A 20,294-nucleotide genomic window follows, 5' to 3' on the forward strand; every position below is an offset into this window, starting at 1 on the left:
TAGTCCAGAGTCCCTGCCTGGGGGAAACTCTAGTTCAGAATGTGGCTATAACACAGAGTCTCTATGAGGGTTCTAAATATACCCCCAGCAGGCTGCAGCATCCTTGTCCAAGATGGGAGCCAGACACCACCTGTTGTGACAGCTCAAGACTCATCATGGCAGCCGCTCGCTCTCATCATCACAGTTCCCAAGATGGCAATTTCCTCCCACACCAAGAAGGCTTCTGGGATGAGAAAAAGCAATAAGGCAGATCAAAGAGAAGATAATCACACAATTGAAAGCTGGAAGAGACCAGCAGAGAGATCATTTGATTCAACCCTTTCATTGGATGAAGGAAGAAACTGAAAGCATTAGTTCGAGGTAAGAAGAGGTAAGAAGAAGAGCCAGCATTTGAACCCAGATGCTCTGGCTCCAATTCCAGCACTCTTTCCCCTTACCATCTTTTTTTTGTCATTCAGTCCTTCCAGACCTATACTACTCTTCTTGACCCCATGTACGCTTTTCTTAGCAAAGATCTTGGAGTGGTTTTCCATTTCCTTCTCCAGATCATTTTACAGATGAAGAAACAGAGGCGAACAGGATTAAGTGACTTGGCCAGAGTCACTGAGCTAGTAAGTGTCTGAAGTCAGTTTTGAACTCAGGAAGGAGTCCTCCTGACTTCAGGCCACTGCCCATACTCTCTTCTACTTCTTTCCTTAAATGTACTTATTCCTTAGCCTAAATGATCAGCTTGTGTCTATATCCAGCCCCACCATTCTGCCATCTGCCAAATGGCTCTGGGAAGGACCCAGAACAGGGACCCAACCCAGCCCAGTGTTCACGGTTATTCAATGAAGATAATCCGTTTTGGTCTCTGAGCAAACTCAGCCTTTGAAACAGGGAGAGGGGGAAAAAAAGGGAAAAGCCAAAGATAATAAGAGTTTCCCAGGGTAGAGAGCAGAGGAGAAAGGAAGCCAAAGTCATTCAGGACCTCAGCTGCTGGCCTGCAGGGAGAGCGTGTGAATAATGTGGAAGAAGAGAGCTATCATCACTTGTACAGAGGGAGAGATAAGCCCCCCAAGTCCCAAAGGGACAAACCACAGTCCTGCTGCTCCCGAGCCATTGGACACCAGAGGCTGAGTATCTGATAGTCGTGGTTAGCTCTTGGTTTTGATTTCTTGCATCAGCAGAAACATTGCAAGGTGGAGTTTTTTTAGAGCTTGTCTTGCCTTTCTAAGCTGCCTCTTTGGACTGGAAGCCCCTGAGAAGTGAAACACCTGAAAGAAAGCTGGCTCCAAGAGCAAAGGGTTCCAATGAAAAGAGACCTAAAGTCGGAGTCAGATCTAGGTTCAAATCCTGCCTCTGCTACTAATAATATCTGTTCGACTGAGTAAATCACATTATCTTTCTGGGTCTCTTGTGTTCCCCATCAATAAAATGAGGAGTTTTGTGTATTATAATGGGTTAAGAGACTAAGAGCTGGAAGGCCACTTTAGGAATCATCTAGATCAACCTCTTCCTTTTATAGATGAAGGAGGGGATAGAAGACTTGCCCAAGGTCATTCAGGTAGGAAGAAAAACCAAAATTTGAGTCTCCAATTCCAAGGCAACCACCCTTTCTACTTTATCACCGACTGGATTCGAAGATCTTTAAGTTCCTTCCAGCTTTAAGTCCTATGGTCTTAAAACTCTAAGACATACTACCACCCCTTCTCAGTTACCCAAACACGTGAATTATTTGCCTAGTGGACATTTAGTAGCAGGCTGGCTTACTTCTTCCACCTAATCCCAGGGAAAAGCTTGGCCCCAGAATCCGTTGCATGGCTGAAAGATAAGAGCCGGCTGTTCCAGTGAGATGGCAGGACCCAAGTAAACCAGCTATCCTTCAGGCTGTACTGGGAGTGTGATTGGTGGAAAACCAAAGGACCTTCAAAAGCCCAGGCTAGCAAACCGAAAAGGGGCAGACCCAGGGAGAATCAGAGCTGTTGACAGAAGTAGGAACAGCCCAGCCAGCCAGAGACTGAGTATTGCTAGCAGCTGCTGTTTATTTTGGGGAAGGAAAGAGAAGAGGAACTGGTAAGAATCCAAAGTAAATCCTCTTATTTCCAACAATAAAGCTGACCAAGCTGGGAGACTGTCACTCTTACAGCAAAAGCCACTAACACCTGTTGATGTCAAAAGAGAGAATGACCTAGAGCAGAAAGGGAAAGAGGAAGAAAGCAAAGTTGCCTTGGTTGTTCCAGTCCAGTCCTGTCACTCCATATAGGGTCTCATCTATGACAAAGGGGGGGAAAAAGTGGAGGATAAATCATCCCCCGACACATCAGGATAAAGGAATATATGATTTGTCCTCTTTGGGCAATGAGTGTGACTTAATATTTAGTAACCAATTGGTTTCGGTCCCAACCTCCCCCAACAAAGAATGTCCCATTGATACAAAATGGTCAGGGTGTCCTCTAGGAACTCTAAAGAGCAAGAAGTATTCTCTATTTCTACCCTGTTCCCTTTTTATAATTGATTAAATAGCTCTTGGATATTGCAACAGGGAATAAAATAAGTGAAGAGGCACATTTATGATACTTCTGAATTTTCTTCTCACTGTTGAAGACATTTCTCCATAGAAATAATGTAATAAAGGGTAGCCAGGCTTCTAGGCTAACTCACAGAACCCTGGATATAGAGTTGCACTCTACTATCAATAATGCTAATAGTACCACCTCTACTACATTATTGATTATTCAGTTAATCATAATGTAATGTTACCACATTATTTGATCTAAGGGTACTCTTAGAGAATAAGAAGGCACTAGCATGAGACTGTGGGGAAAAGGGGCTAGATTGGGAATCAAAGGTTCTGGCTTCAAACTTCTACCTGTATGACCTTAGGCAAGTCACTAAGTCTGAGACTCACTTCTTAATCTATCTAAAGAGAAGGTTATTCACTACTAGATCTGTATCCCAAACAGATTTTTTTTAATGGGAAAGGAGCTGTTTGTGCAAAAATATTTAAAGCCGCTCTTTTTATGGTGGCAAAGAATTGGAAACTAAAGGAATGTCCATCAGTTGGGGAATGGCTGAACAAATTGTGGTATATGATAGTGATGGAATACTATTGTACTATAAGGAACAATAATGTTGGATGACTTCAGAAAGAGCTACAAAGACCCACATAAACTGATGCAGACTGAAATAAGCAGAACCAGGACCTCATTATACACAGTAATTACAATATTGTTTAATGATCAAATGAGACAGATTTTGCTACTAACGATCTTCTAGGACAAAAAGAGACTTATGACAAAGAATACTATCCACCTCCAGAGAAAGAACTGTTGGAGTAGGAATGCAAATGAAAACATATGATTTATCACTTGTTTATTTGGGTATATGTTTGGGGGTTTGGGTTTTATAAGGTTATTCACTAACAAAAATTAACAGTATGGAAATATGTTTTGCATGGTAATACATGTATAGCATAGATTGAATTGCTTGTCAGCTCCAGGAGGGGGGAGGGAAGAAGGGAAAGAGACAATTTGGATCATAAAGCTTTGGAAAACATATATGGAAATTTGTTATTAAAAATAAAAGCAAAAAAAAAATTGAGAGAGAAAGAAGGTTGTCCTATATAGTCTCTAAGATACCTTCCAGTTTGAAATCTAAAATCTGTTTCTGTTACATTTTGGGTAAATGAGGTTTTTGTGGGCTACCTTGGACCCTAATAACCAGAGGGGCTAACAACTCTCTAAAAAGCAGAATACATTTTTAAATTTATCTGCATTATTAATGACTTTTCCATCACTTTCTTAAGTTTAGAAAATCAACTAGTCTGCAGAATTTTTATACATAAGTACAAAATAAATAAAAGGTAATTTTGGACAGAACTAGCAGCTGAGGGAAATCTGGACTTGTCTCACATGAGTAATGTTTGAGATGAGCTTTGAAGAAAAATTAGGGAATCTTCCCCTATCATCCCCAAAGAAACATAGGCTCCAACCTGGTTCCTTAACTACACAATTCAACCTTGATTTGTAAAGTTTCTCATTTTCTGCAAATGATCACACTGAAAACTGAGCCAGTTGGAGTTGATTCCAGCACACCCCTTCTAAATGACCTTATCTACCATTCTAACTTTGTCTCTTGTGAAATTTCATTTCAAGTTCTAAACGTCTCATTTTTGAAAACACAACTGGGACTATCTATACTTATTATTTTCTTTGGAGTGAGAAGAGAGACAACTTAATTAAATAAGCAATCTGATCCCAACCTCTTAAGACTGAGGTGCTAATCTCCCAAACAAAAGCAATGTTTTCAATTTAATTTAGCCCCTAAATAGAAAATAGAGTGTGGAGCCCTAGAAACACAATACTGACAACTTTGCACTGATAAAATCCTAGGTCCTTGAGGTATCAACATGTACTGCATAGAGAGAGAGACAGAGAGAAAGAGAGAGAGAGAGGAGAGTCTCTCAAGAAATCTAAATACCAGGTAGAATGTGAAAAATGCCAAATAAGAAATGCTGTTTACAAGAGAAGTCAGGAGAAAAATCAATCAGTAAACAGTGATTAAGTGTCTACTATGTGCCAGGCACTAGAGAAGGCAAATGATAGTCCTTACTCTCAAGATGATAAAGGGACAGACCATGTACAAATAACTATTTACAAATAAGTTATATACAAGATAAATTGGAGATAATCAACAGAGATAAATCATTACAATTAAGAGGGATCAGGAAAGGATTCCTGTGCAAGGTAGGATTTTTAGCCTGGATTAGTTTGTATAAAGAAACCTTCATGAAGGAGATGGGAATTAAGCTGAGCCTGATAGTTAGGATTTTCCAGATCAATCAACACATATTTATTAAACACCTATTATTTGTCAGGCAGTGGAACTACAAAGACAAAAACAAAATAATTCCTGCCTTCAAGGAACTCACATTTTCTTGAGAAAAACAAGTACACATAAAAGTATATGCAAAATAAATAAAAAGTAATTTTGGATGGAACTAGCAGCTGAAAGGAATCAGGAACTGCCCTGCATAAATAATGTTTGAGTTAAGCTTTGAAGAAAAAATTAAGGATTCTTCCCTTATCATCTCCAAAGAAACTCAGAACCTATCCAGGCTCCTTGACTGCAGACAATGTTTGGATGAGATGGGAGTCACCGACTCTACTTCTTCCAATGAGATGGTAAACCACCAAATCTTACTATCTACTCTGCCACACCATTCTTCCAGACCTTATAATCTGCCCTGCCACTGCTTTCTAGGGCCTTCCAGACTTTTCCATCTGAGCCCTGCAGCCCCTCTAAGCCATCAGTTGCCATCTGCCTGTCCATTAAGTCCTTTGCATTTCTGTACCTTTCCATTTACCCTGAAGCTGAACTTTCCTTCTTGTAACTCTTCCAATTAGATTGTGAGAGCTCCTTGAGAGCCAGAACTCACTTTTTTTTAAAATTTAAATTTATTTATTTATTTATTTGCTTGTTTGTTATATTAAAAAATCCAGTTAACTCCCTTTATCCCTCCCCTTCCCCCATTAAAGGAGACATCATTTGACAAAAAGATATATTCGCATATAAAATTATGTCTCATTTATTTCTGTTTATCAGTTCTTTCTCTGGAGGTGGACAAACACAAGTCATTCTTCAAATAATACTTCTGTTGCTGTGTATAATGTTCTCTTGGTTTGCTTCATTTCATTCTTCATAATTTCATGTAGGTCTTTCCATGTTTTCTCAAACTTAATCTGTTCATCATTTCTTACAGTATAGAAGGATTCAATCACAATCATATGCTACAACTTGTTTAGTCATTCTCCAATTCATGGGCATCCCCTCAATTTCCAGTTCTTGGCCACCACAAAGAGAGCTACTATAAATATGGATTCTTTTCCTTTTTCCCTGATCACCTTAGGACATAAGCCTAATAGTGGTATTGCTGGGTCAAAACAGACATACAACAAACAGTTGTAAAAGATTATAACAAGCTTGTGTTTGACAAAAGTAAAGATCCAAGTTTGGGGAATAAGAATTCACTATTTGGTAAAAATTGTTGGGAAAACTGGGAAGCAGTCTGGTAGAAACTAGCTCTTACACCATTTACCAAGATAAGATCAAAATGGATACATGACTTAGGCATAAAGAAAAATATCATGAGCAAATTGGAGCCCCAGAGAACTTAGATTTATGAATAGAAGAATTTATGAATAAATAAGAGATAGAAAACATTATTTATTTTTATTTTTAACAATTACATGTAATAAAATTCCACATAACTTTTCCAAAGTTATATGATCCAAATTGTCTCCCTCCCTCCCGCACACACACACCCCCAGTACCCCAGGGCTGGCAAGCAATTCAATCTGGGTTATATGTTGAATACATTAAATTTAAAAGGTTTTATAAAATAAAACAAAGGTAGCCAAGATTAGAAGGAAAACAGTAAATTGTGGGAGAAATTTTTGGAGATAGTTTCTCGGGTAGAGGTCCCATATCTAAACTATAAAGAGAACTCTGTCAAAAATATAAGCCACTCCCCAATTGATAAAGGATAAAAAAAAAATATGAACAGTTTTTGGATGAAGACATCAAAGCTATATATAACTATTTGAAAAAATGCTCTATATCATTATTTATATCAGTACAGTGCTTAGCACATAGTAGGCACTCAAATTTTTCATTGAATCAATAATAAAAATAAGATAATAATAATGATAATATTTTTTAAGGGAATGCATTCCAGGCATAAGAAATTCCACCTATGCAGGTGAAGTAAGGAAGGGTAGGATTTGAATAGGGAGAGGAAGACAGATTCTAGGTATTCTAGGTAGAAAGCAGAAGATGAACTTAGGTACGGGAGCAAAAGGAATGAGGCATGTTAAGGGAACACTGAAGAATCTGGTCTACTTGGAACTGAGAGTTCATGTGGGTGAGTAGTTGAGGATTCAGCTTGAAGAAGAAATGGGACCCAGATTATGGGGAACCTCAAACAGCAAAAACCCACTAAAGGTTTCTGCACAAAGGACATAATGATCAGAGCTATACTTTAAAAAGATTAATGGAGCAAAACCACCAATGGAAGGAATAGCAATCAAGTGGTCATTTAGTCCCATCTCCTTATTTTATAGAGGAGAAAGCTGAGGTCCAAGGAGATAAGATTGGTCCAAATAAAACAGACATCAAATGGCAGAAAAGGGATTTAAACAGAGTAGGTCTTTTAACTCTAAATCCAAGATTCTTTCCACGAAACTACAGCAGCAACAAAAGATGGATTTGGAAGTAAGGACATCAATCAGGAGGCTACTGTAATAAATTAGTGTAGACAGATAAGGGACCTAGAAGATGGGGCTTTATGACATATTAGATATGGATTTCATTGAAGAAAATGGCATCAAAAATGCCTATGCTCAGCCTGGGTACCTGAGAGTATAAGATAGCCGTCATTCTCAGTTTGGGGACTGAAAATCATTCGTTATGGAAGGCAGGCAGAAAGTGGAAGAGGTGCTGTTTCATTTATTTCTTATTTTAACAGAAAGCTAGAAAGAGTTCATAAGATCTGTCCTGGTGGCCCGGGCTATTTTGTAACACATAATTGGATAATGGCTCAGGGAGTTACTTGTAACTTCTGTACATTTTTACCACAGAGGACCGAAGCTCCCATGCCAACTCTGAAGGATGCTGAGGGTTTTGTCTAGTCTGCTGGGTCTTGCTTGGAAGCCAACCAAGGTCAGGGTGTGCATGAATGATAACTTCTAACACTGGCATCAGTGTCAGCCCTTCCACGGCTCTGTAAGGGTCTATGCAAACTCTGCAGAACCAGCATACTTTTTCCAGACCTTGTCCCAGGCAGGCCACCTAGGGAAAAAAAAGGCCAGCTCCCAAAATAGTGGCCGCCTCGCCTTTGCAGCTGGGTTCACCTCTGACATCACGCTGTGGGTTGTTATCACGTCTCAACTAAAAGCCTTCACCAGGTCCTACAGGGCAGGGGTGCTAGGAATGTGTCAAAGCGTCTGGCAGCAAAGGGGAATCAGGTGACCCCAGGGTCTAATCTCAGCCCTTTAAGTTTTATCAGGGGGTGGACTGAAGAAAGGCGGGGGAGGACCCCTCACATGACAAGCTCTTTATCCTCCAAAATTTGAAGCCCTCCATTAGATCGGGGCAGAGCCAAACTCTGGATTTATGCTCTGCAAATAGAACCACAACAAAACAGGTTTCCTTTCTACTGTCTACTTCCCCATCCCTGCTCTCTCTGTCGGTATTCTCAATCACAGGGCAGGATTCCCAGCCACTATATATTGTAGGAGCAAAATCTAGAGGGTGGAGGAAGACTGTGGTACTAAAGCAGTGGCTGTCAGGAAAATCTATTTAGATAGCTCTGGTTTTAAAAAAAAAAAAAAAAAAAACTTGGATCAAATTGACCCAATTCAAAGCATAGGGTAGACATTCCATTTCCCAACTTTGGGTCTTTACAAGGCTCCTTTCACCCCCTTACATCTGGAAAGCGCTCCCTCTTCTGCCCCCTTCATATCCCTGATTTCCTTCAAAGCTCAGCTCAAATGCTATCCCCTAATTTAAAAAAAAAAAAAAAAAAGGCCTTTCAGAGATAACTAAGTAGCTCCATGAAATTGAGAGCCAGGTCTGGATTTGGGAGGGTTGGAGTTTAAATTTGGCCTCAGATACTTCCTAGCTGTGTGACCCTGGGCAAGTCACTTAATCCCAGTTATCTAGCTCTTACCACTCTTCTTCTTGGGAATCAATACTTAGTATTGATTCTAAGAAGGAAGGTAAAAGTTTGAAAATAACAAAACCTTTCCTAATCTCCTAGTGCCTCCTCCCACCTCTCCCCACACCCAAAGTACCTTGAATGAGAGGCAGCATGTCATAATAGAGAGACAGCCTTCAAGTAAGGATAGCTTGGGTTCAAATCCCACATCTGTATTACCCTAAGCAACCCATTTAACCTCAGTGCCTGCAGTACTTCTAAGGCTATTAGTGGCAGAGAAGGAGGTCTGATCTGATTTAGTAGAGGAAGTTCCTCACTGGGAACCCTCTACATTTATGAAATCACAGGTTTGGTTAAAAAAATGCACATACACATTTAATTTATATTTAATTTAATTTATATTCTTATATAGTATATTTAATTATAAATATAGATTTAATATAATAAAGTAAATATAAATTACATTTAATATATTTATATGTGCTCATGTTATCTCCCAAGATATGCTCCTTGAATGTGAGGACTATTTCTTTTTTGTCTTTGAACCACCCCCCCCCAGAGCCTAGCAGCACATAGTAGGTATTTAATAAATTCTTGCTTGATTGATCATGATAATTAATATTCATAAAGCACTTACATGAGTTTGCAAAATAGTTTATAAAAATTGTTTCATTTCATCCTCACAATAACTCTAGGTGGTAGCTGCTATTATTATCCTCATCTTACAGAGAAGGAAACTGAGGTTGACTTGCCCAAGGTCACACAGCTGAGTCTGAACTCACATCTTCCTGATTCCAGGTCCAATACTCTATGCACTGTGCCACCTAGCAGATAATCTTTAAGATTTCTTCCAGCTACAAACACAGTCGACAAATTAGGACACCCTCCCTCCCTCAGAATCAATAAGAGGCATAAGGCTATTTTAAGGAGTCACCAATAAAAAGAGAGATAGGGGAAGTAAATCATTAATCCACACCAGGAATCAAACAAAGCACAATCGTTATCATGTTATAGACATGAAACTCCAGGAGCCCATGACAGATGGACCCTTTGGGGGCTGGCGGACTACCCCACTCCTAGACCCTGGGTTTGGAAACCCTTAGCTTCACTTAAGAGACAGACGGGGGACCATGATGTTTCCTCTGAGCCTTACTGTCTGTGCTGAGATGCCAAGCACACAAAAGCCACCTCCATCTTCAGACATTGAATTCTCCCACACCAGCAAACCCCTTAAAATAGTCTTTGAGGCTCAGTGCCAACAAGCTAGCATTAAGACTAAGTCTGACTTGGGCTTACTGTTGAGAGTATTGTTAAAAAAGCAGCCACTTCTAACCCACCATTTAGAAAATCTTTTTCACATCAAAAAACATTTTGAGTTTTTCTGAGATGGGTAAAAGGAGTTATAGCCTGGCAAGCAGGTAGGCTTCCCTCTCTGGTGCACCACTAGAGAGGAACAGGCTGAGGGTCTTGAGAATCTTGGTCCCTACCCTGAGGCAGCCCTGGATGGGACGTGGAAGGGAGCCAAACTTTCTGCATGTAATATCCTCGTCATACAGGACATGGTCATGTTTAATAAAACTCAGGGCTTTCAAAGCTTCCCTGTTCTATTTAAAGCTAAAACATTCCAACCCAAAATGAAAGGGGACTCTATATCTCAGGCCACCCTGTGTTTGCCAAATGTTCAGCTCCTCCCCCACTTACTAGTCTCCACCCCAGCTGAGATCCCAGGCAAGTTCACTATCAGCAAGAGCCTGCTCCACCCCCTACCCCCTTCAGCTTCAGTCAATATGAGATCATGACTGATAAGGACTACCCATTTCCTCCCAGGGTATTAAAGCATCAGGAGAACAGGAAAGTCTCAAGTCCACCCCACAGGAATCTAGGAGGCAAAGAAGATTAGTGATTTAGAATTTTAAAGGGACCTTTGAAATCAAGATGGGCTGAATAAAACAGCAGTACTAAGGCTTCCAAGTTGGAACTCCTAAGTACTTCTTTGGTGGTCAGCCACCAAGAAGACAGTTGGTTGCCCAGCTTTAGAGTTCTCCTCCCAACCATTTCTCCCAACTCATCTTGATGCCTTCATCCTGCCAGCCTATATTCTTACATCTATTGGGGCACCCAATCTTCCAGAAGGTCACTTCCTCAAAGGAAATGTCAAAAAATGGCAAGATGAACAATGGAATGACACGGAAAGCATGCTGATTCCTGTTTGTTCAATCAGCAATCCCCTTCTATCAGGTAATAGGAAAGGGAAGTTACACATACAGATGCTCTCTCTCTCTCTCTCTCTCTCTCTCTCTCTCTCTCTCTCTCTCTCTCTCTCTCNGTGATTTAGAATTTTAAAGGGACCTTTGAAATCAAGATGGGCTGAATAAAACAGCAGTACTAAGGCTTCCAAGTTGGAACTCCTAAGTACTTCTTTGGTGGTCAGCCACCAAGAAGACAGTTGGTTGCCCAGCTTTAGAGTTCTCCTCCCAACCATTTCTCCCAACTCATCTTGATGCCTTCATCCTGCCAGCCTATATTCTTACATCTATTGGGGCACCCAATCTTCCAGAAGGTCACTTCCTCAAAGGAAATGTCAAAAAATGGCAAGATGAACAATGGAATGACACGGAAAGCATGCTGATTCCTGTTTGTTCAATCAGCAATCCCCTTCTATCAGGTAATAGGAAAGGGAAGTTACACATACAGATGCGCTCTCTCTCTCTCTCTCTCTCTCTCTCTCTCTCTCTCTCTCTCTCTCTCTCTCTCCCCCTCCTCCTTTTTTGGTCCTTTTACAAAAACAATAGTCTAGTCTTCTCCAAAAAAGGCCTATTCCATTGCATAATCATGGAGGGGAGGGGACTCTGGGTTCTCTAGTTAAGCCTGTGGAACCCAAGCTCTTGTAAGATGCTAGGCTATCAGTGTAGTGTCCCTACTCCAATAATATGCCTGTTTCAAAAAGACTAGTTTCACTTAAATACATTCAGGCTAATACTGATAGCTTGGACACTTTGTGATAAAATATTTGGCTAAGGCAGATAAAAATTAAAAATGGCCCTAGACCCTAGATCCACACTCCTTTTAATTTCAGTGTCAACCATGAAATGGTAGGAAACCAAGGAGAGAGGGTTCAGAATTGTCTTTTTAAGCCTAATTATGTACATTAATATGACAATTAGCAGATCTACTTATGCAACTGAAAAATCATTTCATGAGACAACTTATCCACCTCACCTGATAGGGGTCATGATGAACCTAATAAAAAGACTACCATGAAGAGAACTGAAGCTTATGTGAGGTGGATAAGAACCCCAGAAATAGTAAAGTCTATGAAGCATCTGAGGTAATATATATTGATGCTATTAGATTTAAATTAATAACTCCAGGTTCTTATTTTCCATAGAGTTTATTAATAATCACTTGAAATTAAAAAAGCAGATAGGTATAGGTTTAAAGTCTCTTTTTTTATTTTACATCTACTTTACTTTCTACTTCTACTCTTTTTCTACTCTTAAGTCTGACCACATGTTGATCCTTCTGCACGATCCGTCTGCATCTTGCACTGCATACAGGGAAGTAGAGTCCCATGAGTCTCATACCACCCCTTTTATCCCCTGTCCCTTGCATGTCCCCCTATGCATTCACTTCCATGGACATAGCACCAGCAAGCAAAAATGGGATGAACCAGGTCAACAATCCAGGAGGGGAATGGGGATGAAATTCCCTTTACACAATCCCCCCTGTGATTCTATTGGGAGATGATCTCAAATTTTAAAAAATGAAAGTTAAAAAATTGTCTTTTCATGTTAATTGATAAAAAATAAAATATTAATGAAAAGAAATAAAAATGTATCTACTTGCAATTAGGAAATAAATTAGAATAAAAATTCGATGGGAAAGAAATAGTCTCCTAATTATTAATAACAAGGGAGATATAAAAGAGGAAAAATCTAAGCTTTTCAAATATGCTCCCTATTATCACCATGTACAAAGGTCAACTGAAAGAGGGATTCCCTATAGAGGTTAAGATTCTTCAGATGATATTGAATGTAGACAATTGTTTTAAACCTTAGAAGCCTCCTCCATGAGATCTACTGTCACTTAAAATAAACTGGCCTAGTGATACCCAAGTCAAAAAGGAAATAGTTAAGAAATCATTTCCCAAAAGATAATGACATGGGCTGAATGTATGGTCCATTGATTAAGTCTATCAGTGAATGTCTAAGACAGAAAAATGCAGATAGACATGCCCCAAATTGAATTCATTATCTTTCCCCTTACATGCCTTCTTCTTCCAAATTTTCCAATTTCTGTTGAAGGCACTATCATCCTCCTAGCCTCTCTCGTTCATAAGCTTTGTATTAACTTTGAATCCTTACTGTGCCTCAACTCACATATTCAATCAGCTATCAATTCCTGCCACTTATATCTTCACAACATTTCTCACATTGAACTCCTGTCTACTCTCATAAAGGATTGTGGAGAGAAATATGATGGTTGCAGGTAGGCTACAATGGATTACAACTTATTCATAAGAGATGGAATAATTTCACATATCTTAAGTAGCATATAAACTCTTTGAAGCCAGAGATTATATCATTTTTAATCTCTGAGTCCTCATTACCTAAAACAATGCCTTTGCATGTAGTAACTGCTTTAAAAATGTTTACTGAATTTTAGTCTTGGATATATAGGGCTAGGAAAGGAGGTAAATCAGTCATATAACAAGAGTAAAGGATACAGATGGCCAAAGTTTTAAAATGAAATATCAAAAAACCTATAAAAAAAGTCTGATTCAGAGCATAAATCCTTCAGGGGCTTTATGGAAGAACATAGGTAAGGAGCCACTAGGATGATTAGAAATGGATGAATGATGACCTGTATCAGTGGAAGCATTTCAAATTTGTGTGTGTGTGTGTGTGTGTGTGTGTGTGTGTGAGTGCGTGTGTGTGCATGTGCACATGTGTAAATTCTGGTAGAAAGAGATTAGATACATACTCCCTATGTATACATATGGATATATATTACACATATGTATATATATGTATTCATATATATACCATATTCATTTAGAATTATGGTGTGTATACTATATGTAAATATAAATCCTGGCACATATATACATATAAAAATAAAATTCTGGTGTGTATCTATTTTTACACATATACTATATACATACATATAATACACACATAAAGTTCCATATATACATACACACACATACATAAAGTTCCTGATCCTCACTCTGGATGCACCATCGGCCTTCCTGAGCACTGAGAGGGATGAACTCCACCATGATCAGTACTTGCTCTGGACAGCTCAGGAAGCAAGAAATCAGCCGCCCTGGGAACCAGGCTGTTGAAAGCTAATCATCCTACTTACAAGCTTCCATTATTTTTTGGCAATTATCAGCCCAAAACGAACCACTGGCTCAGTCTCAGAATCCATTTCCAACATCCATTATCTTGATCTTTACACACACACACACACACACACACACACACACACACACACACACTCTTTTCTTCTCTTTATCCTGTTCCATAACCATCCTAGATCCATGGAACTGAAGATCAGCAGACATATTTACAATAACTCTTTCAGATTTCTATTTTTTTTTTCAAATGAAACAGCAGAAAGACCCAAAGAATCCTGCCAGTTCTCAAATCCATCTTCCACCCCTGACCCCATCCAAAAAACATTCTGGTCACAGTGACTCAGGCAGGGGAAATTAGAAGGAAATTTTCATGAGGTTACTGTTCAAAACCAAAGAGGCCCTTATGAAACTATACTAATTAATATCCACCACTGTCAACTAACTCATTGGGCACTGGGTTGAAAAGTATAATAGCTGGTACTCCTCCTGGTGCTGGAATCCACTTGAGATGTCATCCAATGAGTAGCTCTTCCTTCCCTCCTGCCTGTCCACTCTTCCACTCCACCCCCTACACACAGACACACAGACAGGCAAACACACACACATACACACCATCATTAGAAACATGGCTCAAACTGAAAAGGCCTTTGCTCCCTTTGCTCTCCTACTTTCCAGGCAGGGTGGTTATTATTAATTGTTGGGAGAACTCCCTGTTCCAACCCTGGAGAAGGATGTGGTTGCTTGTTCCATGAGCAGGCAGTGCTAAGAGGTCTGTGAATCACCTAGAAATCACTTCCCACCAATGCTAAGGAAGAAACTACTGCTTTGTGTGAAAGACAGGCCATGAGAGGAAAGGAAGGAGGAGCTGGACTGCTGACTCAACAACCCCCTATTCCATCCTGGGCATGACTCCCCATGTCTTACCTCTTTCCTTACTCAGGATACACTCAAATATCATAGATTTGAATCATGGACTAGAGCTGGAAGAAACCTTAGAGATTATCTAGTTCAATTAATTTTACAGATGAGGAAACTTAAGACCCAAAGAGGGAGCATACCTCTTTATTTCATTCTGTCAACCTATGTCTTTTTCAACTCCTCAAAACTCCTCAAAGTCCTCCCTTCCTAAACATACCTAAACATACTAGTTTCAAATCCTTGCTATCAGTTATAGCTTTAATTATGTCTTTTGTGTGTGTGTATAAAATCTATTTTTTTAATTTCATTCATTCATTCATTTATTTATTTTAGAATATTTTTCCATGGTTACATGATTCATACTCCTTCCCCTCTCTTCTCCCTCTCCCAACTCTTAGCCAATGAGCAATTCAACTGGGTTTCACATGCATCATCAATCACTTCATATTATTAATATTTGCAGTAGAGTGATCATTTAGAGCAGTGATTCCCAAAGTGGGTGCTACCATCCCCTGGTGGGTGCTGCAGCAATCCAGGAAGATGGTGATGGCCATAGGTGCATTTATCTTTCCTATTAATTGGTATTAAATTTTTTTAAAGATTAATTTCCAGGGGGCTAAAGTAATATTTTTTCTAGAAAGGGGATAGTAGGCCAAAAAAGTTTGGGAACCACTGATTTAGAGTCTACATCCCCAATCATATTCCCAACAAACCACATGATCAAAGAAATGTTTTTCTTCTGTGTTTCTGCTCCCACAGTTCTTTCTCTGGATGTGGCTAGTTTTCTTTCTCATAAGTCCCTCAGAATTGTCCTGGATTGTTGCATTGCTGCTAGTACAGAAGTCCATTACATTTGATTGTACCACAGTTTATCAGTCTCTATGTACAATGTCCTGGTTCTGCTCCTTTCACTCTGCAACAATTCCTGGAGGTCATTCCAGTTGACATGGAATTCCTCCAGTTATAACCTATTTTTTCTATTAAAATGTTAACTCTCTAAGGACAGGGGGTAATCTTCACCTTCTTCTGTATCTCTCAATCACCTCCTCCCCCAATGTGTACTTAGTATGCTACAAAATATGTGAACTATTTGTTATATTCAGGAAATTATTCTCTGGATACATAGTTTATAGAAATGTACAACTTTAGAAAAGTTAGGCAGGGTTGTTTATGTACATACAGGGCTTAAAGATTGCAGAGCACTTTACCTATGTTATCTCATTTGAGCTCAGTGACCTCCTTTGGAACTCAGAGAGTCATTAACCCCAAATGCAGCACTTTATCCACTGTGCCACCTCTATGCCTCATCTGATCTTGGTGAGAGGTTGGAGGGGGAGGGGTTTGGGAAGGAAGTCCACCCAAGTCCTTTGGTCCTCCTCCTTATTCCCTTCAGATTAAGCCTTTCCACCTACAACCAACTTCTCCTTTCATTGACTTAACCTGGAATATGTCAGTAACCATTTTCATGTTACTCAGCAAACATTAGTAGGTGCTATATAAGTGCTTATTCCCTCCCTCCAAATTCTTATCTCTGGGGAGCTCTACCTGGGCTTGGACAAGTTGAAACAATCTAGTCTGGGGAAATGTCCCATTGGTATTCTTCCTCATTCTGCTCTTGGAACAGAGAATCTAGAGCCAAAGTGAGAGGAATAAAATTAAATTAAAAGGGAGACAACAGGATCTCATAGGAAAAATTGGCATGATCAGAAGAACTCACTAATTCCCACTCCTTTTTTTCCCTCCTCTCTCCTCTTCACAGTAACAGGAGAGATCTCATGAAACATTAGGATCTCCTTTGAGAAGTACGGGCCCTTGGTTCAAGCCCTTAAGATTAATCACTGACTCGATAAATATTTAGTCAGTGTCTCTTCCTTGGAACTCTGTTTTGCCCTCTATAAAACAATCAGGGTTGGCACAATCACTGCTCAAGTCCCTGCCAAGTCTTTATTTCTATCATAAAAAAAAAAAAAGTTTCTCCTTTAATTGTTCCCCAAGGTCAGAGCTCTATGTGGCCTTTCTCATCCAGTGACATCAATGCCTGCCTTGCTTTCCCAGGATGTGACATCATCAGTTCCCACAAGGAACTATCCCATCCCTGTCCCATAATGTGAGAGGAAATGGTAGTATCCATAAATGAATATTATAAGTAAGGGACTTTTTTCCTCAAGTTTTCACATAGTGCAAATAACTACGGTCCTTTAAGTTCTGAATTCTACTCCACACACATTTCCTGCCTTTTTTTAATAAAAATATTGACAACTGTGTTTTAAAGGCTAGGATTTTACTTTTTTTTTCTTTTTTATGATCCTATTCACTATAGTCAAATATCTATACTCATCAATGAAAGTTTTAAGAAATCCTTTTTTAAAATGAAGAGGTCAGATTGGGGGCAGCTAGCTGGCGCAGTGGATTGAGAGCCAGAACTAGAAATGGGACATTCTAGGTTCAAATACGGCCTCAGACACTTCCTAGCTATGTGACCCTGGGCAAGTCACCCCAGTGCCTAACCCTTACTGCTCTTCTACCTTAGAAAGAATACACAGTACTAATTTGAAGATGGAAGGTAAGGGTTTTTTAAAAAAAGAATTAATAAATGAATGAATGAATGAATGAATGAATAAAATAAAGTGAAGAGGCCAGAAAGGATGGTGTTTTCTTTATCTCTCTTTATTCACACCTTTTAGGTGAACTTCTAAGAGCTCTGGCAATACCACTCTAGCCTAAGGCCAGAAACTCCAATTTCTTTGGCCCCCAAGAAGGAAGATGAATTTTGATAGGTCTAGGGATTAGATTTAGGATTTCATTGGTATGGAATTCCCAGGTGAGGAAACTCTACTAATACAAATGGTCCTGTTTCCTACAATTTATACTTTGATAGAGAATTGCCTTGGAGCATTGATGGGTAAAGTTACTTGCCAATATATGTCTGAGGTTATATAAATGACCTTAGGGTCTTCTTGGCCACCACACAAGAAAATATGGCAGTAGACCAATTTTGATGAATAGAAGCAAGAAAATGACACATTTTTAACAGGTTCTAGCATGAGCTAGTTTGACTGGCACTCCAGAAAAGGGCTAAAATGCTATCGAGATGCTCTGCAGAATTTGCACTCCTCAATTTCGCAAAGAAATACAGATGTTACTGTAAATTCAACTAGAGGCAAAAGTCACAAAGTTTATCAGGAAAGTTTCCGAGGGCTAAAACTTGATCAGGTCTCAGAGCAGAGAGTGCCACCTGCTGAAAGGCAACTCCAACCTTACTGATTTGTTTAAAAAAAGGGGGGAAAAACACAATAAAATGAAGGCTAAAAGCAGCCCTAGGGGATCCTGACTTCACAGGTAGAAACTGAGCTTCTCAGAGATACCTACTACCTGGATAGTCTTAAGAAAGTAATCTTAAAATTATCCCAGGAATGAGGTAAGTACAACAAAAGGAAGAAATGATCAGCCATGTAGGGGTTAAGGGGCGCTGGAAGAATACCACAGCCAGTTAAGACTGTAGCATCTCCTAGAGAACTTTGAAAATGGAACTGCTGTTGCCCATCAGTCCAAGAGAATTTAGGAATAACCTAGCCAAGAAGCTTCAGGATTCTGAGAACTTTTGGAAAACCCCAGTAAAAACCTAAACCCAGCACAGACTTGCTACACTTTTCAAAAAAAACATAAATCTTTGGGTAGTTGCTGGATGGAGACTTAGCAAAACTCAAAGGTGCCTCATCTGTTAACAAAGAAGCCAAGACAATCCAACTGTCTATATCTAAGAAGCATCAGACTTTGTGAAGTTAATTAAAAAATAATGCTAAACTCTCTAAAAAAAGTTTTTCAAACAGTCTTTAATAAGCTAGAAGCAACATTGTTGCTCCATGTTGCTCCTCAGTCCCTGAGAGCTACAAGCCAGTTACTCTACTGGAATTTTCTCAGACTCAGGAGGATATTCTAAGGTGTCAGTGATACTCCATTTGCTGAGAAGGTGTGAAGACTGGTAGTGGAGATGAAAGAGGGAAGCGTCAATGGATCTCTCCCGTTTCCCCTTTATCCAAGAGTATTTTGTCTGCATCTCACCTTCACCACCCCCCCCCATGGAGTCCTACCTTATGTCATATTTGCATAGGTGTGACATACACATTATTAGATTCTTAACTCATGGAGGGATTCTGTCACTGGAAGAGCAACATCTGTACTGTAAACACAGACAGCAAAGAAGAGCTTGTATAGGAGGAGAAAATCTGCCCAGCTTAAAGTCTGATCCCCAGGAAAAAAGGGTAAAATGATAGTATCATTTTAATATGAACTTTCAGGACAAAGTAATGAGGAAAAGAGGGCGGTGAGTTTCTTCTGCTTAAGCCCAAGCTCAGTAAAGCGAAGAACCTGACTTCGGCTGGAAAGGAGCTTGTGGAGATTCTATTGCCAAAAGTATCTCCCTTAGGACAGGTTTAGGAGACCCCACTGGATCCCTCCAGGAAGTTGCTGTTGGGGAAGATGCTTTCCCCACATACGTTCTGAACAAGAGTAGGTACTACAATAGCTGCCCTCATTCCTGATATGTACACTTACACACACACACACACACACACACACACACACACACACACACTCCTTCACCTCCCTACTCCACGCTGCAGCCCCAAATCCATCCATCAGCATCATCAGCTGGACAGATGACTTCACCGTTCAAACAGACAAGGCCAGACACTTGCCAATTCCTAAGCCAAAAAAAGAAGTTCGGGGCCGGGGTGGGGGTAGGGAGTTGGGGAAAGGGGAACATATTAGGATCTAAAGAGAAGAGACCCGCCGAATGTCCCAAGTGGATTACAAGGTTCCCAAGAAACTCACCCTCAACATTCTCCCCTTACCCTCGATTGTCCTAGCAAATGGGAACCTGGACTCGCCCCCATTCTGTGCCCAGCTCCCTGGGAACCCAGCTCCAGCCTTGGACCCGGACCGGAACGGTACTTACATAATGCTTGGAAGGGTTTCTTCTCTTCTCCACATCCACCACAGTGGCATCCTGCACCGCGTAGGCAAGCATCTTCTCCCCCACTCAGGGCAGCACGCCCCTCCCTCTACGACTCTTCCTTCCCTTCCCTTCCTTTCCCTCTCTGGGGCTGGGCAGCTTCAGCTCCTCATCCTGCCTGGGGCTTCCCAGGACAGGACTGCAGCTCCGGCTCAGGCTCCTCCTTCGGGGATCCCGCGGCCCCACTCTCCCCCAAGCAGTTCCCTAGTGTCCCCAGAGGAGGATGCCCCGGGGGGCGGGGAGGAGGGCTGGGGCACTCCACGCGCACAGGTAGCAGTACTGGGCGCCCCGGGCGTTCCGGG

The 20,294-nt window shown here is 40.4% G+C and overlaps 1 protein-coding gene across 1 annotated transcript in view; it reads right to left on the reverse strand.

Moving 5' to 3' along the window:
- Positions 1 to 20,007, reverse strand: part of SH3PXD2A (SH3 and PX domains 2A) — a 348,301-nt gene extending 328,294 nt beyond the window's left edge. The window contains exon 1 of the mRNA XM_044665543.1: positions 19,936 to 20,007. Coding sequence (XP_044521478.1) covers positions 19,936 to 20,007 — 72 coding nt within the window. The remainder of the gene's footprint in view (positions 1 to 19,935) is intronic.
- Positions 20,008 to 20,294: the final 287 nt, after the last annotated feature.

Source organism: Gracilinanus agilis, chromosome 2, assembly GCF_016433145.1.
Source record: "Gracilinanus agilis isolate LMUSP501 chromosome 2, AgileGrace, whole genome shotgun sequence".
Lineage (NCBI taxonomy): Eukaryota > Metazoa > Chordata > Mammalia > Didelphimorphia > Didelphidae > Gracilinanus > Gracilinanus agilis.